Source organism: Nomascus leucogenys, chromosome 3, assembly GCF_006542625.1.
Source record: "Nomascus leucogenys isolate Asia chromosome 3, Asia_NLE_v1, whole genome shotgun sequence".
Taxonomy (NCBI): Eukaryota; Metazoa; Chordata; class Mammalia; order Primates; family Hylobatidae; genus Nomascus; species Nomascus leucogenys.
The window spans coordinates 147,719,999-147,746,637 of record NC_044383.1 but is presented as its reverse complement, the minus strand read 5'-3'; the positions used below and the strand labels follow the sequence as shown (position 1 = coordinate 147,746,637).

At 42.6% G+C, this 26,639-nt stretch overlaps 1 protein-coding gene across 1 annotated transcript in view; it reads left to right on the top strand.

Moving 5' to 3' along the window:
- The window catches only part of PRKN (parkin RBR E3 ubiquitin protein ligase), a 1,393,859-nt gene that overhangs the window by 748,025 nt on the left and 619,195 nt on the right, over positions 1-26,639 (top strand). The window contains exon 6 of the mRNA XM_030809943.1: positions 8,549-8,664. Within this exon, the coding sequence (XP_030665803.1) occupies positions 8,549-8,664 (116 nt within the window). The remainder of the gene's footprint in view (positions 1-8,548; positions 8,665-26,639) is intronic.

Sequence of the window (26,639 nt, the reverse complement as noted above, 5' to 3'; positions counted from 1 at the left end):
TTTAGGTTAGACGTCTTGAAGACATGTACCATAAACTGACAGGCTTCTTCTCAGCAAAGTTTTGACATGGTTTTGCTTTGTGTGGGAGTCTATTGATTTTCTTTCTCCTGATAAACTTTGCACATCATCTGGAGGCTTTATTAACATCTTGAGAGAAAACCAACCAACTTGCAATTGAACATGATGATAGACTCATTAATATTTTAGGTCTGATCTGTTTGACTAGGTGTAACTTAATTGTAAAACTGACATTGTTAATTTAACAAAGTGTACATTTATTATACAGTCCTAGAATTTGCATAGTTATTTTGTATCAGAACTGATAAAATGAGTTACTGGATTTATGTAATACCCAGTAAGTCAAACACTTCAGTATGAAGGCTAAGACACAATAAAGAAGTCACAAGATAAACAGGCTTTGCCATGGCTATTTTAAAGGCTTTATTTATGTACTAGGTAGAGAATGTTGTGGTTATGCTTTATCTGGCATTTTTTGGTTTGTTTTTGTGGAGTTTCTGTTTGTTTTTAAAGACAGGGTCTTGCTATGTTGCCTTTGCTGGTCTCAAATTCCTGGGCTCAAGCGATCCTCCTGCCTCAGCCTCCCAAATAGCTGGGACAACGGGTGTATTCCACCCTACCCAGCTGGCATGTTTTAACTTAGAGAAAATTAAAACTTTAAGATTAATAATGAAACCTCCGCATGGATAGGAAGACTTAAAACTAGTAGTTGTGTCTTAGAAAAGAATCTGTATCTCACTAACGAGGAACTATTGTAGCCTGGACAGTTTCTGAGGAGAGAGTAACTGGGGAATATCTGTTGCTGTTAGCTACAAACAGGATTTTAGGTTTGTGAGAGGCATTTAGATTGATTTGAAGTGACAGGCTGTCTGTCTTAACTTGGTAACTGTGAGAACCTTTCTGATACAGATGTAAGATACTTACTATGAGTTCATCTCATAAGCAGTAACCTCAGCCATGTATCCTGTTAATATCATCAGAAAATTTGGATGGATAGTCTTTTGACAGGTATAGTTGAGTTTAATCTCAATACACAATGTATATTTGTGTGAGTATTTCTGTATCTTCAATACATATTTCACAATATCTGAATATATATATATATTTTTTGTGTGTGTGTGTGGAGGCTGATTAGAATGTGTCACCACTAACAAAGGGTGACACTTGGAGAATTTTGATCTCACACAGGGTCCACCTCGTGGTGGTGCAGCAGTCATCTGCTGGTGGCTTTCAGACCCGAGCCACCTTTTCCCCCTCTATGCTCTGTAAGTTGGGGCTGTTTCTGGAGATGGGAGGGCCAACAGGAGGCAGAAGCCAGGGGCGTTTCTCCCTCTCTCTCCAGGGGACATCTCTGGCAGTGGCTTCATCCCATTCATTGTCACACTCCCAACCAGACAGCCCAGCTGCAGAGCTGTGGTGACTCCAATACCTTCTCCCATTGTCCTCTAGCCCCAGATGGCAGCTGTGCAATAATGACGCTAATCTCAAGTGGCTTCCTTTCTCTGTTTAGTTCTCCTGTGCTTCCATGCCTCTATAACTAATCTCATTCAATTCCGTCAGTTGAACTACTTGGTGTGGGCCCTGTTTTCCTAACTATACCCTGAGCCATGCAAATAGCTATACAGTTACATGTTAAGTATAAACCGTATACCCATTGCAACCTTGTTAGTGAAAAGTGTCTGTCCCCATTGCTTTATCAAGAGAAGGATAGTTTTTTTTCTTTTGGGGAATATTAACTAAGAAGGATTTGGAGACTAGAATGGAATTTAACTCTTTGTGAAGATAGATGCAATATTTCGTTTGGAAAACATAATTGTTAAACAATATCTATAAACATAAAATTTAGGATGTTTAATAAAAGCTGTTAGAAGGATCATGGGTAAATAAGTCAGGTCTTACTGCTAATGATTTTTTCAGATTTGACCATATTATGACTGATAAGCAGGGCTTTCAAGCCAGTTGTCATCTATTTTTATCATAATTTGAAATCTATCAAATTGTATTTGAGTTTGGCTAATTAGCTTCTGATCGTAAATGTGTTTATACAGTTGGATTCTTGGTGTCAATCTAATTTTCAGATTTTGCTGGGTTATTTATTCCATTCTTGTTGCTCTAGTTTTCCTCTTTGTGAGTGGCACTGCTTATGAGTCATGGATAAAGGGACATAAGTGAGCAGGAGCGGCTTCCAGGAATGCCACGGTCCGGGTGACATCTTCCTGCTCTTCTCCCCTGGTCCCCCTTTGATTTGTATGGGTCTGATGTGATTCGGAGGGTCAGGCTTCGACAGTGAGGAGGAGAGGGCAAGTGAGTTATGATGAAAGAGAAGAATGGAAGGAAGGGATCACAGCCTTGTCCAGAGAAATGGTAAAAGCATGAGTAGCCTTTCTAAGAACTTGAGGAATACAACTTTGTTGGGTTTTCCATTTAATACTAATGAAGTGGAAAATGGGCCGGGCGCGGTGGCTCTTGCCTGTATTCCCAGTACTTTGAAAGGCTGAGGTGGGTGGATCACTTGAGGTCAGGAATTCGAGACCAGCCTGGCCAACATGGTAAAACCCCATCTCTACTAAAAATACAAAAAATTAGCCAGACATGGTGGCATTCACCTATGATCCCAGCTATTCAGGAGGCTGAGACATGAGATTTGCTTGAACTGGGAGGCGTAGGTCGCGGTAAGCCAAGATCGTGCCACTGCATTCCATCCTGGGTTACAGGGGGAGACTGTGTCTCAAAAAAATAAATAAAGTTGAAAACGCTTATGGCATTTAACAGTGTCACAATATAAAGCCAAGCACATTTTCTAAGGCCTTATTGTTTTCAAGTATATAATCATTTAGGCTATCATTTGAAAAAAAAAAATGGCCATTTGCTGTTATAGATTTTAGCTCCCTAGCTAATTAAGGTTTCCCAGAAGTGACTATTGGTATACAAATGAAATGAGTAAGCCCCTGGGAATTACAGCTCCTGGTTAGGTGGGGGAATCTTTTTGTAGCTGATTTATCTGTGAACTAGTATTTGTAGGAGGTGGGTTGGGCCGCTCGGAGACTCAGTTTACCCACAGTAAAGGATTCTGTTCCAGCCACACTAGAATTGACAGCTGGGCTTCATGATGAAGAAGACACTCCCCGGCTGCTCCCCCAGAATACTCTGCTTCCCTAGTGACCGAGAAGCAACTTCCCCGGCCAACCCCTGCACACGCTAGAACTCCAACAATGCCACCTTGAGCAGCCTTGCCTCAGGCATAACCACTGTCGCTCAGCACAGCTGGAGATGTTTCTTGGGCCACTTGGCTTGGGCCCTGCCATGCCCCAGTGACCTCACAACCTTCTGACCAGCCTTCTTGGACTCCAGCTAGAAAGCTTTCCTGTCTTTGACTTTTTTAATTTTTTAAACTGAGTAATTAAGAGAAACAAAACAGAATTCAGAGACAGTTAATCCCCAAGAATCATGCCACTGTCTGTGAGATGACACCCATGTGTGAGCAAGCCATCTCAGACACCCAAGGTGGAATTTTCGAAAAAGGCCCTTCTGACTTCTATTATGTGTTCCTTTATTGTCTGCTGGTTTTGAATACAGATTGGAAATGTCAGAAAAGACTTCAACAATCCAGTCCACTGATTGTATAGGAGCAGAAATGACCAGATCGGCCGGGCGCGGTGGCTCACACCTGTAATCCCAGCACTTTGGGAGACTGAGGCAGGTGGATCACCTGAGGTCTGGAGTTCGAGACCAGCTGACTAACACGGTGAAACCCCATCTCTACTAAAAATACAAAAAATTAGTTGGGCGTGGTGGCACATGCCTGTAATCTCAGCTACTTGGGAGGCTGAGGCAGGAGAATCACTTGAACCCGGGAGGCAGAGGCTGCAGTGAGCCAAGATCGCACCATTGCACTCTAGCTTGGGCAAAAAGAGCAAAACTCTCATCTCAAAAAAATAAAATAAAATAAAATAAAAATCCCTCTTCTAATTAGCCTGCAGGAAACGGTATTATTATTGAGAAGCAATTCTCCATGAGTCTCTCGTTTGTCTGCTCATCTCTGAGGGAGGCACCAACTTGTTCTGACCCATCTTTTCAAGGAAGTTTTAGAGCAAATGACCTTGAAAGTAGAGAAGATAGGGCCAGGCGCAGTGGCTCACGCCTGTACAATCCCAGCACTTTGGGAGGCCGAGGTGGGTGGATCACGAGGTCAGGAGCTTGAGACCATCCTGGCTAACACGGTGAAACCCCATCTCTACTAAAAATACAAAAAATTAGCCGGGTGTGGTAGCAGACGCCTTGTGGTCCCAGCTACTTGGGAGGCTGAGGCAGGAGAATGGTGTGAACCCGGGAGGCAGAGCTTGCAGTGAGTCAAGATCGTGCCACTGCACTCCATCCTGGGTAACAGAGAAGACTGTCTCAAAAAAAAGTAGAGAAGATAATGTTTCTCTCCAGATCAAAAGGCAGATTTGCTTATTATGAAGTATAATAAAGACAATGTCTCCCTTCAGGATGAAAGGATGGCCTGCTTAGAACTATTTATAGAAGATTTGAGTTTCCTAAGCTCAGAGTTCTCAGCTGTGATGCAAAACCAGTGCACCTGTAGAATCTGACTTAGCACATCTGCTTCAACCCTGAGAGGGACGTGTGATGGGGAACTGGTGTCATATGACGCTCATGCTTCTTTCTCCCTGTGCTCGGAGTTCTGCAGTCCTTTGTCTCTGATCCAGGAGTCTCTTGTCTTCTGTTAGCTTTTACGATACTGCGGCAAACTAACTTGTTAACTTGCAAGGTGGGTAAAATCTCACATTCTTCACAGTTCTTGCCAGTTATTCTAATACTACAACAAAAACATTCTTTCATAAAAATTGGTGGAGAAAGCACCGAAATTTACTGATGAGGCATACATATTTAATACAGGGTTGGCAATGTGAGTTTTAGTTTAATCACACTATATGTATTACTAGAATTTTTCAACTATCTGTAATTTCTTATACCATTATCTATAAACACCTACCTCCAATAAAAAGGCTTTTATCTGGTTGAATTTTACCTGGTGTTAGAACAATTTGTGATTTGTTAGCTGAATGTCTACTGCAGCTTTCTGTAAGCTAAGAAAAAACATAAATGCTTTCTATCTATCTATATGAAATACTTTCTCAATAGTCCTGCCAACTCAGCTATTTTGGAGGAATTACTTTATGTTTGAACGAGGATTTTTTTCATGTCTGCAAAAAACAGTCATAGCTAGCTCAGTGTATTTCATAAGGGTCAGTCATGTCCTTCAGACTTTTCGTTTTGGTGTTCAGACATTGTTTTAAATCTCTTTCTCAATACCCTTGAGCTGGCCGTTGAAGGATTTGTTACATTTCAAAAGATTGAGTAAAAGGAATGTGATCCTATGTTCAGGAAAACAAAACATAACCAAACAAAAAAATCAGCCGGCATGATTTCCATGCTGCTGTGGGGAAGGTCCTGGACTCATGGGCAGGACTCCACAGGCATGCCTGAGCCTGGACCTATCACACACACTGGACATCCCGTCCACTCCAGCAAGACTCCACACACACACACCTCCATGGGCTGAGGACTGCAGGTGTGAGGGCCGGCTGATACTCCACTGCCCCAGATAGGATAGGTTTAGTTAACTAAATTATACCACCTAGGATTGGTGAGACTTGTAGCAAAGAACAGCCTGGGTTCCAAATCCCTGGCTTTGGGATACTTCTCTTTAAAATGGCACACTCAGCTGGGTGCAGTGGCTCACACCTGTAATCCCAGCACTTTGGGAGGTCGAGGCAGGTGGATGACTTGAGGTCAGGAGTTCAAGACCAGCCTGGCCAACATAGTGAAACCCCATCTCTACAAAAAATACAAAAATTACCCTGGCATGATGGCAGGTACCTGTAATCCCAGCTACTCGGGAAGCCAAGGAGGGAGAATCACTTGAACCTGGGAGGTGAAGGTTGCAGTGAGCCAAGATTGCTCTAATGCATTCCAGCCTAGGCGATAGAGTGAGACTCTGTCTCAAAAAAAAAGTAAAATGGCACACTCCAGATTTTTGAGAGTCACATATGTTACGTAAGATGTAGCATTATTTTCAGACGCGGTAAGCAACCTGCTACAGCAGCGGTCTTGCAAGAGAGTAACTAGAGTTTACTCACTTTGCCCCTGACATTGGTGGAGCTCAGGTTTCTCACAGTGTGGGCCCCTGAGCGGTAGGAACAACATCACCTGGCAAGTTGTTTGAAATGCGAATCTTGATGCCATCCCAGAAATTACAAAAATGCCAGGGTGCGTTCAGCAATCTCTGGTTTAACAAGCCCGTGCCCTCTCCCACCCAAGTGATTCTGATGCACACTACAGCTGCAGACCAAGGGGTGTTGCTCAGGCTATCACATGTCAGGGGAGAATGAGGTTAGTAAATTATAAATAGGAAAAGAAGAAATTAAATGTTGCTGTCAAACGTGTAAGGGGATAACATATAGCATTTATTAAGTAAGTGATAAATAGCATTGATTAAATAGCGTTTTTTAATCTATTGTTTTTCATTTAAGAAGTATATGTCAGGCTGGGCATGTTACAGGCTCACACCTGTAATCCCAGCACTTTGGGAGGCCAAGGCAGGTGGATCACGAAGTCAGGAGATCGAGACCATCCTGGCTAAAACAGTGAAACCCCATCTCTACTAATACAAAAAATTAGCCAGGCGTGGTGGCGGGCACCTGTAATACCAGCTACTCGGGAGGCTGAGGCAGGAGAATGGCATGAACCCAGGAGGCAGAGTTTGCAGTGAGCCGAGATCGTGCCACTGTACTCCAACCTGGGCAACAGAGACTCCGTCTCAAAAAAAAAAAAAAAAAAAAAAAGAAGTATATGTCATGCCTATCCTAATGTCAGTCACTGTTAGCATACAAATATGAATAACGTATTCTACAAATGTGTCATCGTGGACAGCTGTAGCCTGCAGGGAAAAATCCAACTTGCCACATATTTTGTCAATAAGGTTTTGTTAGGACACAGCCACACCCATTCATTTGCGTACTGCTTATGGCTGTTTTTAGCTACAAGGCCAAGTTGAGAAGTGTGACAAAGACCATATGACCCACAAAACCAAAAACACTTAATATGTAATATCTGGCACTTTACATCAAAGTTTGTCAATACCAGGTCAAGTGTTTTATGGGAAAATCATTCCCACATTTCAGGTAGTTAAACACAAGTGGAGTTAGGAGTAAGTGTGGTATGCAGGGGTTATTCTGTCATCCAGTAAAATATATGTATTTTTTTTCAGTAGCAAAAAAATTAGCTTCACAGACGTTAGTATCATGAAAGGTATACAGACTTTGGGACAAGAAGCAGAGCAATTGCTGGCCAAACGCCTTGGTGTGTGAGTGAACAGAAGGAGAGTGAGAATAAATATAGAAGTTAGAACAGGAAAAAGTAAAGAGAAAACATGGTTGGGATGGGAGAATATTATTAATCAAAAGAACATGACCTATGTGAAAAGCTAAAATGAGGGAGTATGTGGCAGGACCTGGCTGGGGAAAGGAACTAAGAAGCAGCAAGATACTGGATTGGAACATTCCAGTTGCCTGGCACAGAGGGTGGGCGGCAGAGTCTTCATAGGAATGCTGGGGTGTTGCTGCCAGGCAGAAAAGAGGCAGACTCCAGGTGGGGCTGGGAGAGCCATGCTCTGCTGCACTCTCGGCTGGAATGTAGTGGGGGTAATCTCGGCTCATTGCAACCTCAAGTGATTCTCCTGCCTCAGCCGGGCTCAAGCGATTTTCCTGCCTCAGCCTCTCGAGTAGCTAGGATTACAGTCATGTGCTGCCATGCCCGGCTAATTTTCGTATTTTTAGTAGAGATGGGGTTTCACCATGTTGGCCAGGCTGGTCTCGAATTCCTGACCTCAGGTGATCCACCTGCCTCAGCCTCCCAAAGTGCTGGGATTACAGGCGTGAGCCAACGTGCCCAGACTCTGCTATACTTCTGTGTCTACCGGGGGTCCATGTGTACTTGTGTGGCTATTTACAGTATGGCTCTCTCAATTCCTGACTCTGCTAAATGACTAACCATGTAGTGATACTGGAGAAAAAGCACTGGATTTCCCTGCGGGGAGCTTGAGTCACTTCTTGGCTTCACCTCTTACTGTTTGACCCGTGGGCACATCATTTCATGGCTTCACGTCTCCCTTTCCTCATTAGTGAGAGGCTTCCTCCCACCTCCACGTCGTGTGATTCTTCTAGACTCACTTATTATCATCGAGGGGCATGGCTAAAAGAAGGTCACAGCGTATTTCTCCAGCTCCCTTGCTTAAAGAGCAAAAGAATAGCAGAGACTCAGGGCCCTTGTAAAACGGAATCGTTGACCACTTTTGCACAAGGTCATCCGTTCCTGGGAAAGGTTTGATGCTGATTTATTTCCATCTCACACCTCATACATAACAGATTTCTTCTCTTGCCCAAAGAGATTGTCTGCTGTCGAAACGTTTAGAGGAAAAATGAGCAGCCGAGATCCATGTGTGTGATCGTATTTATCTTTCTTTCAGGAATTTTTCTTTAAATGTGGAGCACACCCCACCTCTGACAAGGAAACATCAGTGGCTTTGCACCTGATTGCAACAAATAGTCGGAACATCACTTGCATTACGTGCACAGACGTCAGGTAAGGATCTAAAAATAGTGTCACTCCCCCCACAGACGTCAGGTAAGGATCTAAAAATAGCGTCACTCCCCCCTTTACTTTCCCAATACTGTTCTGCCATACGAGCCTTCCTCAGTGAACTCTCTTTCCTGGGGAGTGTCTGCTTTGTTTTGATGCATCTGCCCAATTTGGGTATATTTTAATGTGAAGAAACAATTGAAAATGCCAGTGACTTAGTTTAAGTAGGTAAATAGGGTCCTAAGATGGGAGATGGCATATCTACAATAGTGTATGTAATCTTAGTTGATATTAAAATATAAGCTCACATATTTGAGTATAAAATGTAAACTCATCCATTAAGTTCCAAAATAAAATCAAAATATGGTGCTAACATTAGAGATGTTAACATTAGGCATGTGCCACCACACCCAGCTAATTTTTTGTATTTTTAGTAGAGACAGGGTTTCCCCATGTTGGCCAGGCTGGTCTTGAACTCCTGACCTCAGGTGATCTGCCCACCTCAGCCTCCCAAAGTTCTGGGATTACAGGCGTGAGCCACTGCACCCGGCCAGGAATGGAAAAACAATTTATGAACACCATAACACGTAGCCCATACATTTTATTTTTGCAATGTCTTTTCCATACATTTCAGTTCTCCATATTCGCCTATACTTATGCTGAGGCTTCGCACACATTCATACACTCAAAATGAAAGCAGCTAGTTTGGGACCTTGTTATTTCCAATCCCAGTGAACACAGGAAAAGCAAGCAAATGTGGAGATGGCCTGTTAGTGAAAAAAGGGAAAATGACTCAATGTGAATTGCAGTGTAGGAGCCAAGGACAGAGTGGAAGAAACTGAGTCTGTTTGCTCTGCAGAGTAGGCAGTTCAGAGTACAATTCCTTACTCTACACTTTCCGAATGGACAGAGAAAAGAAATTAGCTTCATTACATGTTCTTTGAAGTTGGCTAAGAAGCTCAAACTGCAATAGTGAGAACTTAGCCCTCATATCAGGAAGAAATTTTTTTTTTTTTTTGAGAAGGATTTTCGCTCTTGTTGCCCAGGCTGAAGTGCAATGGCTCGATCTCGGCTCACTGCAACTTCCGCCTCCTGGGTTCAAGCGATTCTCCTGCCTCAGCCTCCTGAGTAGCTGGGATTACAGGCATGCACCACCACGCCAGGCTAATTTTCTATTTTTAGTAGAGACAGGGTTTCTCCATGTTGGTCAGGCTGGTCTCGAACTCCTGACCTCAGGTGATCCGCCCGCCTCAGCCCTACCAAGTGCTGTGAGCCGCCACACCTAGCCCAGGAAGAAATCTTTAATGAAATGCCAAAATGAATTAATGAATAAAGTCAAAGAATCTATTGTTTCAGACTTTTAAGCAAAAATAGTCGTATACCCTAATCATTTTAAATGTTGTCTCTCTTTGGCTTTTGGAACTGTATTAGATGGTCTTTTAAAGTTGCTTTAAACTCTGTGATTTCATGATAAGCAAATATTCACACTCCTATCAGGCTATTTCTATTCTCTAATAAATTAAAATTAACATGTTGATTAATAGAAGCCCAAAAACCTTAACAACATCTGTTGAACAAACCTGTTTCCAAGAAGGAATAAAAATGAGACACGATTTTCTCATGTTTAGCCACTGCTGTGGCAGGAAGCGCCACAATATTGCCTTTAAAATGCAGCGCTTCAGCCTGTCTTGGCAAGGTGAGTGACTGTGTATGGCTAACGCTTTCAACATGCAAGAAGAACAGCTAAGATGGGGATTCTGGTGTTTCAGGAAAGGAATTGAAAAGTGCTAAAAGTGAAGGCTTGACTGCGCTGATAGCAGTACGTAATTTAAGTCACTTTTCAGTTTTTCAAAGGAAAAATTCAAAATACTCTTATGTAAGTCAGAAAGCAGCTCATCAGCCAGTATTTTAAACTTTCCATTAAGGTTGGTAAACATGACATTAAAATATGTGGTGATGATGGTATTATCTTACTAAGAGCGTTGCCCTCCCTGTTTCCTGCTGTTACGCTGTCACTTTCGTATTAATAACTGGCAACATCTTTCGAAGAAAATGAGCCACCTCCCAGATACACAGGGTGATAATTGCTGGAAAAATAATATTGTCACATTAAATTTTTTCATAGAATTTATAAATAGAAGCGACTATATCCAGATGCATCTTAAGAGTGTGTGTATATTGAATAAGGTCCCTTCTCGTGTAAGGCAGCCGAGGGCCCCATATTGTGTCCAGAATTGGTGGGTTCTTGGTCTCACTGACTTCAAGAATGAAGCCATGGACCCTCGCGGTGAGTGTTACAGCTCTTAAGGTGGAGCGTCTGGAGTTTGTTCCTTATGATGTTTGGATGTGTTCGATGTTTCTTCCTTCTGGTGGGTTCGTGGTCTCACTGGCTCAGGAGTGAAGCTGCAGACCTTCACGGTGAGTGTTACGGCTCTTAAGGAGGTGCATCTGGAGTTGTTCATGCCTCCCGGTGGGCTCGTGGTCTCGCTGGCTTCAGGAGTGAAGCTGCAGACCTTCGTGGTGAGTGTTACAGCTCATAAAAGCAGTGTGGACCCAAAGAGTGAGCAGTAGCAAGATTTATTGCAAAGAGCGAAAGAATAAAGCTTCCACAGTGTGGAAAGGGACCCGAGCAAGTTGCCACTGCTGGCTGGGACAGCCTGCTTTTATTCTCTTATCTGGCCCCACCCACATCCTGCTGATTGGTAGAGCCGAGTGGTCTGTTTTGACAGGGCGCTGATTGGTGCATTTACAATCCCTGAGCTAGACATAAAGGTTCTCCACGTGCCCATCAGATCAGTTAGATACAGAGTATCGACACAAAGGTTCTCCAAGGCCCCACCAGAGCAGCTAGATAGAGTGTCCACTGGTGCACTCACAAACCCTGAGCTAGACACAGGGTGCTGATTGGTGTATTTACAATCCCTGAGTTAGCCATAAAGGTTTTCCACATCTCCACCAGACTTAGGAGACCAGCTGGCTTCACCCAGTGGATCCTGCATCGGGGCTGCAGGTGGAGCTGTCTGCCAGTCCTGCGCCGTGCGCTTGCACTCCTCAGCCCTTGGGTGGTCAATGGGACTGGGCGCCGTGGAGCAGGGGGTGGCACTCGTCGGGGAGGCTCGGGCCGCACAGGAGCCCATGGAGGGGATGGGAGGCTCAGGCATGGCGGGCTGCAGGTCCCGAGCCCTGCCCCGCGGAAAGGCAGCTAAGGCCCGGTGAGAAATTGAGTGCAGCGCCGGTGGGCTGGCACTGCTGGGGGACCCAGTACACCCTCCACAGCCGCTGGCCTGGGTGCTAAGCCTCTCATTGCCCGGGCCAGCAGGGCCGGCTGGCTGCTCTGAGTGAGGGGCTCGCCAAGCCTACGCCCACCCGGAACTCCAGCTGGCCCGCAAGCACCGCAGGCAGCCCCAGTCACGCTCACGCCTCTCCCTCCACACCTCCCTGCAAGCTGAGGGAGCCGGCTCCCGCCTTGGCCAGCCCAGAGAGGGGCTCCCACAGTGCAGCGGTGGGCTGAAGGGCTCCTCAAGTGCCACCAAAGTGGGAGTCCAGGCAGAGGAGGTGCTGAGAGTGAGTGAGGGCTGTGAGGACTGCCAGCACGCTGTCACCTCTCAATATGTAGGAAAGAGAGAAGAACTCTTTCTTCGGACTTTGAGGGATCCATGTGTAAGGATATTATGAGCGCCTGCAGAGACACTCCATGCAGTTTAGTGATCACTGTGGGGTTTTTCCGGATAACGCTTTCTTTTTAAATTTAGAAATCATTCACAATAAACTATAAAAAGTATTAGAAGTGGCCGGGCATGGTGGCTCACACCTGTAATCCCAGCACTTTGGGAGGCCGAGGCTGAGGTCAGAAGTTCGAGACAAGCCTGGCCAACATGGTGAAACCCCGTCTCTACTAAACATAGAAAAATTAGCTGGGCGTAGTGGCGCATGCCTGTAGTCCCAGCTACTCAGGAGGCTGAGGCAAAAGAATCACTCGAATCCGGGAGGTGGAGGTTGCAGTGAGCCAAGATTGCGCCACTGCACTGCAGCCTGGGTAACAATAGTGAAACTCCGTCTCAAGAAAAAAAAAAAAAACAAGTGTTAGAAGTTATTTTTACCCTCATGCTTAGTAAAATTTCTGTTTAATTTTTTTCCAATATCTTGATTATGCCTAAATATTTGCAGTGTGTGTGTGCTGTATAATTATACATATATAGTGTGTATATATATGTATATATATGTATATGTATAGTTTCATATCGTGCTTTTTCCATTTAGCATGACATTATGATAAATTTTCTCTGTGCTGGGCATGCACATGGTGGCTCATTCCTGTAATCTCAGCACTTTGGGAGACCAGGCAGGCAGATTGCTTGAGCTCAGGAGTTCAAGACCAGCCTGGGCAACATGGCAAGACCCTGTCTCTACAAAAAATATAAAAATTAGCCAGGCATGATGGCATGCACCTGTAGTCCCAGCTACGTGGGAGGCTGAGGCAGGAGAACGGCTTGAGCCTGGGAGGCCAAGGCTGCATTGAGCTGTTTGTGCCACTGCACTCCAGCCTGGGTGACAAAGTAAGACCCTGTCTCAAAAAAATAAAAAATGAAAATAATAATAAATTTTCTCTGCCATGAAAACAGTTTTTAAAAAATAGGTACCTAAAATTCTGTTATGTGGGAATATGCTGTTGTAGGACTTTCTCCTTAGTTCAGCTAAAAACAGGGTCCTTGTCACACAACCATGAAAAATTAGGCCCGCAGACTCTTTGAAGGGTGAGAAAAATGGAATTTACTGGGCAAAAAGGAAACAAAAAAAGGGTAACGGGGACTCTCAGCAAAGCAAGATGAATATAGATGAAAATCTATAAAGCAAGATGAATATGGATTAAAATAATAGATGAAAATCAGAGTATAGTATTAATTTATCTGTAAATATAGTTTCTGTGAACTCCTTATCATACTGGGAAATAAAAGTAAAATATTAAGCCTCCAACTGACTGAACAGACTCCCTCCTGGTCAGGGCACCATAGAGACACCTTGGAAGCTGAGTTCCAGCCAGACAGGCCTGTTACGCCCCCGCCCTCACTAACCACCTCTAGGCTTCCTTTCCTAAGGGCTAAACAGAAACGAGGCAGGTTTTCCTGCCTCACCAATTGAATCCCAGGAGAGACCAGGCTCCTCCCCACCGCAAACAGCATGAACTTCCCAAGGCTCCATCCCTTTCTCCCAGTGCGCAGGCTGGTCAGTTTCTCCAGTTACCTCCTTGGGTACCTTGGCTGTCTCAGTTCTATTTAACCATTTCCCCACTTGAGCATTTACTTACAGTTTAAAAAAAAAAAAAAGACAAAACCATATTATTTTACGGACATCATTGACTGCATGCCTTGGCTCTAAGAATACGGTCATAACAGTGATTGTAGGTCCATGGTAATGGACATATTTGAGGTTCTTGATCCGTATCGTCACCTTCCTTTCCAGAAACACTGCTTTAGTTCTGATCTGGCTTCCCATGTTTGAGAGAGCTCCCTCCTGCCTCTCTTTCAGCATTGCATATGCTCATAATTTTTGTCTTTGCCTATTTGATAAAGGAGAATTTTTATTATTATTGTTTTGTTATTTATGAATTCAAGAATTTCTCACTCGCTTATTTGCATTTTTTATTGTGAGAGAACAATGCGAAACTTTCTCCGTACGAAAGCTATTCAGAAAGTCTACAAAACAGATCTGGTTTCAGCAATTGCTTTCTCATTCACTATTCATAATATCACGGTGTCCTTTATAAATATACAGTTACTGTCTTTTGAATTTATGTTTAAATATATTGCTTTGGTCTTTATTTTAAAATATTTTCCTGGAGATAAATCAAATTCATAATTACAGACTTAAAAATAAAAGGGTGTTTTAAATCTATTTTTTATTTTATAATTGTTTTACTTATGATATATATGTGTATTAATCATACATCATTAATCAAATTAGACATAATTAACCATATAATAGATGAAAATCAGAGGATAGTATTATCCGTAAATATAGTTTCTGTGTACTCCTTATACTGGAAAATAAAAATAAAATTGTAAGCCTCCAACTGACTGAACAGAATCCCTCCTTGTCAAGGGGACCATGGAGACACCTTGGAAGCTGAGTTCCAGCCATGATGGGGTGGGAGGTCAGACAGGCCTGTTATGCCCCTGCCCTCACTAACCACCTCTAGGCTTCCTTCCCTAAGGGCTAAACAGAAACCAGGCCTTCGAAAAGACTCCACACTGAGGCCGGGTGTGGTGACTCACGCCTGTAATCCCAGCACTTTGGGAGGCTGAGGTGGGTGCATCACTTGAGGCCAGGAGTTTGAGAGCAGCCATGGCCAACATGGGGAAATCCCATCTCTACTAATAATACAAAAAAAAAAAAAAATTAGCCAGGCATGGTGGCGTGCACCTGTAATCCCAGCTACTGGGGAGGCTGAGGGAGGAGAATTGCTTGAACCTGGGAGGCGGAAGTTGCACTGAGGCGTGATCACACCACTGCACTCCAGCCTGGGTGACAGAGTGAAACTGTGTCTCAAAAGAAAAAAAAAGACTCCACACTGATAATGTGGATAATCACTGGCTTATATCTTCCCAGGTACAAAACCAAGGCAAGATGAGATAAATCAGTCCTTCACCCTCCCTGAGACAGCTGTTTCCTCTATTCTGATTTTCTTTAAATATTCACCTTATCTTATGTAAAATGTAGGTTTACTGGGCACTAACTAAAGGCTCACAAGTACATAATCATCACAAGTATGTCTCATTGCCTCCCTCTTTTAAGGAAAATGCATAAATGCTGAATCTCCTGAGAACCTCTTAGGGAAAAAACAGCCGCAGATGTATCTGTGACTTGCTTTTTTCCCAGCCGTGCTCTCAAGCTGGAGTAATAGACCTCCATGGCTGAACCTTCTGCCTCAGTCACTCATTTCGGCTGTCAATACTAATGAAAGTAAAAATTTTATGTTTTTGCACTTTACAAATATACTTCTATACAATAAGAGACTGATAACTCTTTCATTTACCTTTTTAATAATAATTCAAATGCTCTAATGCCACAAAGGTAACTTTTTTGACCTTAAGAGAATAGCACAATTTCTTTGGCCTTCGGTTTCTATGTAAAATCCAGGATTTTAAGTAGGTCATCTCCAAGGCTCTGACTGGTTCTAAGGACTGCAGGAGGGAGGAATAAGACTTCTTCATAGCTTATAAATTGATTGAGACAGTTGCAAAAATACTTGTATTTAGTCCTGTATGTTGACAAATGCAGAATTCAAAGATGAAGTCTGCAATGATGCTGCCTACCAAATCACATATATGTGGTTGTAACATGTAGGCCGATATATAAGAGACATTGTGACTCACGGCCAGATTTTAGGCTTACAGTTTAATTCAGGTACATGATTTGTGTCCTTTGAGTTTACATTTGACATAAAATATTTTAGTCTTTCTTAGGCCGGGCGCAGTGGCTCACGCCTGTAATCCCAGCACCTTGGGAGGCCGAGGTGGGCAGATCACGAGGTCAGGAGTTCGAGACTAGCCTGGCCAACATAGTGAAACCCCATCTCTACTAAAAATACAAAACTTAGCTGGGAGTGGTGGCATGCACCTGTAGTCCCACCTACTTGGGAGGCTGAGGCAGGAGAATCGCTTGAACCCAGAAGGCGGAGGTTGTGGTGAGCCGAGATCGTGCCACTGCACTTCAGCCTGGGCAACAAAGCGAGACTCCGTCTCAAAACAAACAAACAAACAAACAAAATATTTTACTCTTTTTTAAGGGAAAAAGTGAACTATCTGGGAACCAGAATGTCCTGAGGTTTTTTGTGAAGCCGCAGGTTCCCTTCTGGCATCAAGCCTTGTCTTCTCCTCTCCTTACCAACAGTAGTGACTTGCTCTTTGCTCTTCAGGGTTGTCAGCTGATAGTTTGAGGTTTATGAATATAAGCATAACAAGCTGAACAAAAAGCAAGAACTGGATTAAGCACAGTAAATCTAGCACTTGAAGGCAAAATAGCTGTCTTGTTTAGTATTTCCAATAGAAGTTACAACAGAAGGTTCAGGACATTCTTGGGTGCCTAAGTCATAAAAAAATGGAACGGATAAGCCAAAGGGATACCGGAATTCTTTCCCTAACCAGCACGTGTGTCTGGAGGCTCACCCTTTGTCAGTGTCTCCCAAATGAAAATGATATTTCTGCTCCTTCAATCTCCCTTTACAGTGCTATTCTTCTAAAATTTTTTAAATGTACGATTTGAAAACATACAAAATAGAAAAATCCTTATCATGATATTGAGGACTAAACTCTGATTTTTTTTATCGTACCCAAATTCCTATCTAAGGGGCCTGGGGAGTCATGCCCTACAATTCATATATTCTCAACAGATAGGTTTTATTTAACCCTATTTACTGTGACTACTTTCCAAACTGACTTTGGGATAACATTATCAGACAAGGAAGAAAAACAAAATATTTTACCCCAAAACATGTTTCTTTTTGTATCTTGAAAGGGCCCTGCAAAGCTGTCATTTGTGGGGGAAAATTTGCATCTGTTACATAGCTAGAAAGTTTTAACATAGCTAGCTAGATATTTTTCTATCTAGATAACATAGCTAGATATTTTTCTTCCAGGCCCTCCCAATCCTAAAGAGATTAAAAATCTAGCACCTTTTAAAGATCTGAATAGGAGACATTTGTCATCTATTGCCTCTAAGGGTAGCCATTATAAGACTTCAAAAGAACCTTGGTCTCCACAATCTTTTATCTTAACCTGAACATTCCCTTTTTGTCCATCCCAGGTCTTTAGACAAACTCAACCAAATGTCAACCAGAAAGTGTTTAAATTTACCTATAGGCTGGAAGCCCCCCGCTTTGAGTTGCCCCGCCTTTCTGGACCAAACTAATGTATTTCTTAAATGTGTTTGATTGATGTCTCATGCCTCCTTAACATGTATAAAACCAAGCTGTGCCCCAGCCACCTGGAGTATATTCTCAGGACCTCCCAAGGGCTGTGTCATGGACCATCGTCACTCATATTTGGCTCCAAATAAGTCTCTTTAAATATTTTACAGAGTCTGACTCTTTTCGTCGATAGAAGGCACCTAGTGAATCTCTATTTTAGCTCGCCTTTAATCATTATTCCTTAGTTTCCAAAGCTGAAGCAGACTGAAAAATAGCCAGATTTGCTTAGTCAGAATTTAACCTTCGAGACATATGTTTGAAAACCCAGGTCCCTGTCAGGCATCAAATCTAAAAAGCTGTTCTACCATGTTATCTCCCTCAACCCTTCCAATAAAGACTTACGTTTTTGATGTCATTGTTGTTTGATATAAATGGTTTCATAATTGCCTTCAAATTTGTCCTAAAATAAAATTCATTCGGCTTATTGAAGCAATGCCACAGTGGATTGCAGACTTAAAAGATTTACTTGGGCCTGGGGATTAGCAAAGATTTATCTCAAAGTCCATTTGTACTTCCTCCAGGTGTTCCTGGGGGAGAATGACTTAAAGATAATTTGACTGGATTTTGGTATGCATTCATTCATTCATTTAACAAAGAGAGATAGGGAATGGGGATCTTAGTTACAATTCCCTTTGAATGTATTTGTTATGTCTTAAGCTTCTTTTGTCAATTCACATGTTAATTCTGGCTATAGTTGGCATTCTGTTGTGACTTAGAATTACTGTGTAAGTTCTTTGTCAGTCTGATTTTTGACATTACCAGTAGCTACTTTCCATCAACTTAAGATTTTCTTAAAATTTAGGGATCAGATGGGACCTGATAGTTTATCCAGTCATCAGGCTCTGAGGAGCATGGTGAGAAACTCAGGTATACGTACAAAAAGTTTAACTGGAATCTTTAACATAGCCTTTTACAGTAAGTGGTTTTCTTTCTGTCATAGAAATTGTTGGAAGATTTTTATGTGTTGTAGCACCAGTGTTTGTGCACACAGAGCTATATATTTCTCCCATTAGACCCAAATATGTTTATATTATAATAAACAGGGGTATGTTCTAGAGTCAATGGAAAATCTTACAACTTTTTAAGATGAAAGAGAAAACTTCAAAGATATATCTTCTAGCTTGAAGCAGGCTACTTCACACTGTGCCCCAGGCCCCACAGGAGTAAATTCTATCTCCTTATGCCAGGAGTGATTCTTTTCTGAAAAGTGTGACACACCCTCATCTAATCCAGTCTTGAGGGAGAGCTGCTATAAACCCTTCCAGAAAGAATCTTTGCATAAAGCCTCAAGTAACAGGTGATCACCATGCTCCCTTTGAGATTCAGATGCAGTACTTAATGACCTGTAATTTTTTAGCTCATTAATTTAAAATAATTAGGGCTTCCATCTTATAAATGAAGAAATTGAATCTATCACATTAAAAAAATTACATCTGATCACACCACAAGGAAGTGGTTAAACCAATCTACAAACCAAAGTCTACATGGCTTGCATTGCTTTTCTTTCATTGCACCCTACCCTCCAACCTGCATGGTCCTGGCTTTCTCTGTACAGTAAAAAGCAAGGCTATCTGGTGAGGCCGGAAGGTAGATTTGCATGTGAAAAGGAAAATGTAGCAGTAAAGTGAGATTCAGAGAAAAGAAAAAGTTGAACTCGGCTGTGGTCCTGTGTGTCTGTCTTTAAAAACCAGTAAGAGTGGAAAAATACAGAGCTGCCTCCAAGTCTGCTGCTCTGCAAAATTGCAGGCTGCTTGCAGGGCAAGACCCAAATTGACTGACATGCCAGTGTGACTGGTCCTCCCCACAGTGGCCAGCACAAGACTTTGCATCAAAGAGATTTAAATATATGCTGACTTAAAGGTAAATCTGTTTCATGCAGTGCAACAAACAGAAAGCAAACTATTTTCACATGAAACAATCTCCTTTTAAAAATCCCTTCTGAATTCAATAGACTAATTGAGTTAATTATTTAACTCAAATAAAACAATGAATTGGTCAGAAATCAATGGAGATTTTTAAGGAGGTATTAGAAATAAGGGGGAATGTCCAATTTCAAAATCTAAGTCACAGGATATAGATTATGCTGCCATATTATTTGGGGTCAGTTACTTATAAAAGCATAGAATAAATATTTTATCCCCACTGATGCTTCGAAATGTGAACCATGTCAGTTTTAATGTCAGTCAGTGACCTTCATTTCTCCCGTGGTGAACCTGTGGGCTTCAGATCTGAGCAGCTGCGTCAGCAGAGCTTCCTGGAGATGTTACAGGTGCTTGTGCATGAAATTCTTAGGCCTTACCTTTTCATTTAACTGTCACCGCAGGTGCACAGCAACCCCCGCTGGGAAGAGCAGTGCAATATTGCAAATCCTCCTGGACCAATTTTGTGTCTCTTAAGGTCAACCTTGCGTGTTGTAACTGTCTGGATTTTAAGCAGTTCATTTTCTGTTGGTGGGTGTTTTTTGTTTGTTTTTTGTTTGTTTTTGTTTTTGTTTTGAGACAGAGTTTGGAGTTTTACTCTTGTCATCCAGGCTGGAGTGCAATGGCTCAATCTTGGCTCACTGCAACTTCCGCCTCCCAAGTTCAAGCGATTCTCCTGCCTCAGCCTCCTGAGTAGCTGGGATTAAAGGCATATGCCACCATGCCCACTAAGTTTATATTTTTAGTAGAGACAGGGTTTTGCCATGTTGGCCAGGCTTGTCTTGAACTCCTGACCTCAGGTAACCCACCGGCCTCGGCCTCCCAAATTGCTGGAATTAGAGATGTGAGCCACCATGCTTGGCCTGTTGGTGGATGTTAAGAAAGATGGAGTGGCCGGGTGAGGTGGTTCGTGCTTGTTATCCCAGCACTTTGGAAGGCCGAAGCAGGTGGATCACGAGGTCAGGAGTTCAAGACCAGCTTGACAAACGTGGCAAATCCCCGTCTCTACTAAAAATACAAAAATTAGCCAGGCATGGTGGTGTGCACCTGTAATCCCAGCTACTCAGGAGGCTGAGTTAGGAGAATCAATTGAACCTGGGAGGTGGAGGTTGCAGTGAGCCGAGATTGTGCCACTGCCAGCCTGGGTGACAGAGCGAGACTCCGTCTCAAAAAAAAAAAAAAAAGGTGCTACATTCCTGAAGCATCTAAGAGACCCTTGCTAGAACTTTGTTAACAGTTAAGCTTTGTTTTTAAGGTCCATCTTCATCTGAAAGAAATACCCACAGTGTTTAAATAACTATTTTTTTTTTTTTGAGACGGGGTCTCGCTCTGTCGCCCAGGCTGGAGTACAGTGGCACGATCTCGGCTCACTGCAAGCTCCACCTCCCGGGTTCGCGCCATTCTCCTGCCTCAGCCTCCAGAGTAGCTGGGACTACAGGCACTTGCCACCACGCCCAGCTAATTTTTTGTATTTTTTAGTAGAGAAAGGGTTTCACCGTGTTAGCCAGGATGGTCTCAATTCTCTGACCTTGTGATCCTCCCGCCTCCGCCTCCCAAAGCGCTGGGATTACAGGCGTGAGCCACCGTGCCTGGCCAACAATTTTTTTTTTTAAAAGAAAACTATTTGCATTACTTATGCATTTATTTCTAATGGCAATTTTATCCTTATAATTAGCAATTTGTTATAAACTAGGTGAGGGGAAGAAGTTACTTTTCATTGCAAATAATGTTTGTGCCACTTCATATCTTCAGATAGAAATTTTAAACTGGGACACTTTTTAGTGATTAGCAATAATAAGATCTACCTTGCCCTCTATAAACATCCTTTATGTAGCTATATTTTCTCATGACATTTAGAATTAAGTATTTGTGAATTTGTCCTTTGTAGCTCTCAAAGCCTGTAGAGCTATTTGTGACAAAATAAGCAACAGTTTCAGAAACCCGGAGTGCAAAGTTATTTATCGAAGCAAGGGTCATGGTGTGTTGATTCTGTTCCTTGTTAATTTGACAAATTCTGCGTCACAGGAAACATGGCCTCACGTGCTGTATCTTCTGTGCACTGGAAGTGGAATTTCAAGTTTCTAGATCTAGATGTAGATTTTCACAACACTAAGAGGTACTGGGCTACACAGATATACCAACATTCTATTATATCAGTATCACAGGCAAAGCAGTCTCATGCAGGCATCTGAGATCTTTAATACCTCCTCTACCATCAAAGATAAGGTAAAAGTAGATTAGTCTGTTCATTCAACAGATACTTACTGAGTTCATCCGTGGCTCAAGAAACTATTCCAGGTGCTTCAAGCTGAGATAAAACCTTGCATTTCTGCTCAAGCCTGATGCATTTCTGTCGATGGCAGGGAAAGCCGTCGACAGGGACGCTCTCTAGCAGGTGAGGGTGTGATGGAACGGGACTAGTTGAAGCAAGGCAGAAGGTGTTAACACCTCTTGTTCATTTTCACTGTATCGTGGTAGAACAGGGACCCAAACTTTATTTCTTTAGGCTAAGTTGTCCCCACGATTCTTTTATAATACTTGGCCAAGACAGAACTTTGAAGAAATACATAGAATCATTTGCTATGTGTTTGAGCAGAGCATGCACCAGTTTTCCCACTCCCTTTTCTTTTACACCTAACCAGCTAGATACGTACATTATTACCTGCCTAACCCCAAACCATCCCACATAGCTTCCGTTTCTGCTGAAGTACCTCCTCCTTGCATATTACCCTGGAAATGACCAGACCGTGACCCCAAAGTCAAACTTGAACACCTGTTGCTATCATTGCAGGTCTCCACATTAGATTCCTTCTCTGAGCCGGAACAAAAGTGACTTTGTGGTGTTCCAGACTGCATAGGACTGTTTTCTTGTGCACTCAGTCCAGACATGTGTACATCAGGATAATGTGACATCAGTATATATTCCACAAGGCTGGAGAAGGTCCAACTATTGCTAACAAGTTGTATTGTTCTTACCATTTGTTAGATATTTTCCATGTATGTTGATCTTAATATTTCGAGTGTTATTTATACCCATTTTACAGATGGGAAAAATGGTAACAAAGAGATTATATTACTTGCCGAAAGTCGCATTGTTCTTAAATGGGGGAAGACAGTGGATTAATATTAGATCCCATGATAATTCTGACACTAACATTCATGCTCCTTGCTGCCATTCTTTTTTTTTTTTTTTTTTTTTTTTTTTTTTTTGAGACGGAGTTTCGCATTTATTGCCTGGTTTGGAGTACAATGGTGTGATCTTGGCTCACTGAAACCTCTGCCTCCCAGGTTCAAGCGATTCTCGTGCCTCAACCTCTTGAGTAGCTGGGATTACAGGCGCTTGCCACCAAGCCTGGCTAATTTCTGTATTTTTAGTAGAGATGGGGTTTCACCATATGGGCCAGGCTGGTCTCAGACTCCTGACCTCAGGTGATCTGCCCGCCTCAGCCTCCCAAAGTGCTGGGATTACAGGCGTGAGCCACCGTGCCTGGCCTCTTTGCTGTCATTCTGTATGGCCTCAGGAATATGTTTATTCCTCAAAAAGTGACGTCGTTAATTGTGGGAGAAGAAGTATGGCTAGAAGATTGGAAATGATTGAAGAGGGGCATTATAAGCTTAAAAATTGAAGGAGTGGCTGCAGATCCATTGCCCTTGGTTTGCTTGGGATTAATGGCATTCCTGCTTAATAAACGAGCTGCAAATCTGGGGCAAGGGGGCTCATTCCAGTCCTGGGCTTCTGTGAAGGTGGTTCCTGACCTCTAGGGGAGGCATTGTGTGGCTTGCTGCTTAACAGAAGTTTGTGGCTCAGACACCCTTTGCTGAAAAGTATGGAGGAGCTTCCTGGGACTGAAAGGCTGGGGCAGCCCTCAGGAGCCACGGACAGAGAGTGATGGGTGGTAGAGGAGGAGGCAGTGCCTACCCTGCAGGTTGTCATGAGGGACACAGAGGCAGAGCAAGAAGACAACAAAGCGGCTTGGGAGCTTTCCTCACTCTGAGATTCCCAGGCAGTGAGGGAGGATGGCTACTGTCCAGGAGGGCTCTGGGCGGATACCTGGTGAACTCAGATGTCACCTGGACATCCTCGAGGATAAATCTCCAAGATCCAGGGCAGAAGGTAGAGGCACACTGGCTAATCAGTGGGTGATAACCCTCAATCACTTTCAATCTTTGCTACCTTTTTTTTTTTTCTTTTTTTCTTTTTTTTTTCTTTTGAGATGGAGTCTTACTGTTACCCAGGCTGGAGTACAGTGGTGTGATCTGAGCTCACTGCAACCTCCGCCTCGCAGGTTCAAGCAATTCTCCTGCCTCAACCTCCCAAGTAGTTGGGACTACAGGCATGTACCACCACACCAGGCTAATTTTCTTTGTATTTTTAGTAGAGATGGGGTTTCATCATATTGGCCAGGCTGGTCTTGAACCCCTGACCTCAAATGATCCACCTGCCTCGGCCTCCCAAAGTGTTGGGATTACAGGCATGAGCTACTGTGCTGGCCAATGTAATCATCTTATTTCTATCTTTTGGGTATTACCACCTGCACAAGTATTTTGTTTAGCTCTCTCACCTTTAGTCTGTACTGGGAAAATTCTAAGTATTTTTCCAAATATGAAATTTTATTATTAAGCTATTTGAGATCCACACATCCATAGTTACTTGACTTGTAATAAAGTGACACCATTGAGATGTGGTTCTGGGTAAATTTGATAACTTTATGTTCAAAAAAAAAAAAAGAACCTCGACTTCCTATCATACACTATACATAAAAGTCAATACCAAATAAGTTGCAGATCTTAATATAAACGTTGAAACAATGAAGTTTCTAGAATATAAAATAGTGCAATATCTTTATAACCCTGATAAAAAGGAAGATTTCTTTTTTTTTTTTTCTTTCTTTCTTTCTGAGACGGAGTCTCATTCCCTCACCCAGGCTGGAGTGCAGTGGTGCAATCTCAGCTCACTGCAACCTCCGCCTCCCGGGTTCAAGCGATTTTCCTGCCTCAGTCTTCTGAGTAGCTATGATTACAGGCATGTGCCACCACACCTGGCTAATTTTTTTGTATTTAGTAGAGACAGGGTTTCACCATGTTGGCCAGGCTGATCTCAAACTCCTGACCTTGTGATCCACCGGCCTCAGCCACCCAAGGTGCTGGGATTACAGGTGTGAGCCACCACGCCTGGCCCAAAGGAAGATTTCTTATATAAGGCACAAAGAATATTTAATTAAAGGGAAATGATTGACAAATTCATTTACCTTAAACTTGGAAACTCATCCAAAGACACTATCAAGAGAGTGACCAGGCAAAGCCACAGAGTGGGAGATATTGCAACTCGTTTAAGTGACTGAGGGCTCAGAACGTATAGAGAACATCTACATATCAGTAAGAAAAAGGAAGATGGCTGGGCTCAGTGGCTCACGCCTGTAATCCCAGCACTTTGGGAGGCCCAGGCAGATGGATCACTTGAGGTCAGAAGCTCCAGAGCAACCAGGCCAACATGGTGAAACCCTGTCTCTACTAAAAATACAAAAATTAGCCGAGCGTGGTGGCACATGCCTGTAATCCCAGCTACTCGAGAGGCTGAGGCAGGAGAATCGCTTGAACCTGTGAGGTGGAGGTTGCAGTGAGCTGAGATCGCACCACTACACTCCAGCCTGGGCAACAGGGCGAGACTCAGTCTCAAAAACAAAAACAAAAACAAAAAACAACAAAAAAAGAAAAACAGCAATATGTATATTTTTTGTATATTTTTTCCAAAAAATATATATATATTTTTATTATTCAAAAACAGAAAAAATGAATGGTGGTAGACATTAGGGTGCTGGTTCCCTTAGGGAAGGAAGAAGGTAGTAAGCGAGGGACAGCTGAATTCTTCCTTTTGTTTCCATGGTTCCCTTCCTTCCCGTTTTCCTAGATTTTCTTATGCCTTTGTGACGATGGTCAACAGCTTACCCTAGCCTCTGCACTCCTTATTTTTCTTGGAACGTTGTATTGGCACTCTCCATGACCGGGGAGGAGTCTGTTGGTCAGAACTGGGACTCGAAGGAGTGCCATAATCTTAGCATTGGCTGCATATTGTGGAGGGCATGTGTGGTAGAGGGACCACCAGGGTACTGTTGAGAGCAAAAGGGAGCATTCTAAGGAATTAAAATCATACAATCTCTTGAAACATTATTTTATTGGGTGAAAATAGGTTTTATTCTATTAGAGACCTATGAGAATGTTCCATTCAAATTTTATTCTAAATATATATTAGTATGAAGAAAATCATTAAAATTTATTTATATTGATTATATTAACATAGAGTACTTATTGATATTTATTTACTTTAATCAGAAAATTAGCTATAATGATCTCTAACACTGTATACTTGGTATATTATTCAACATGTATTTTTTAATTATTTACTTTAAAAAAATTTAATGACAGTCCCTTATGAGAGCGTTAGAAATTGGTAACACCTCCAAAGATTTCTCTCAGTAGATCCTATTATTATTAATTAGAAAGTCTTCCTCCACCAGGAGTAAGGTTAGAGAATATTTTGATCAAGAGTATTCTCAACTCTAACTGTTTCTAATTAAAATGAGTAAGTATTTCCAACAGAATATTATCCAAGGTACTTTTGCTTCACTCAGTACCTTGGATAATATTCTGTTGGAAATATTTATTCATTTTAATTTAAAAAAAATCAAACTAATATTTGAAAAACAGTATTTTATTTGACAAATATTTTTATAAAACAGAAGTTATCAAATAAAGAATTATTATTTATAAATATCTTCAGGGGTCTTCAACCCCCAGGGCCCTGGACTGGTACTGGCCTGTTAAGGGGCCGCCCAGCAGGAGGTGAGCGGTGGACTGGCAAGCATCACGGCCTGAGCTCCACCTCCTGGCAGATCAGCAACAGCATCAGATGCTCATAGGAGCGGGAACCCTATTGTGAACTGCACATGCAATGGATCTAGGTTGTAGCCCCTTATGAGAATCTAACTAATGCCTGATGAACCGAGGTGGTTTCATCCCGGAACCACCCCTCCCCACCCCTGTCCTGTTCATGGAAAATTTGTTTTTTTTGTTTTTTGTTTTTTGTTTTCACAAAA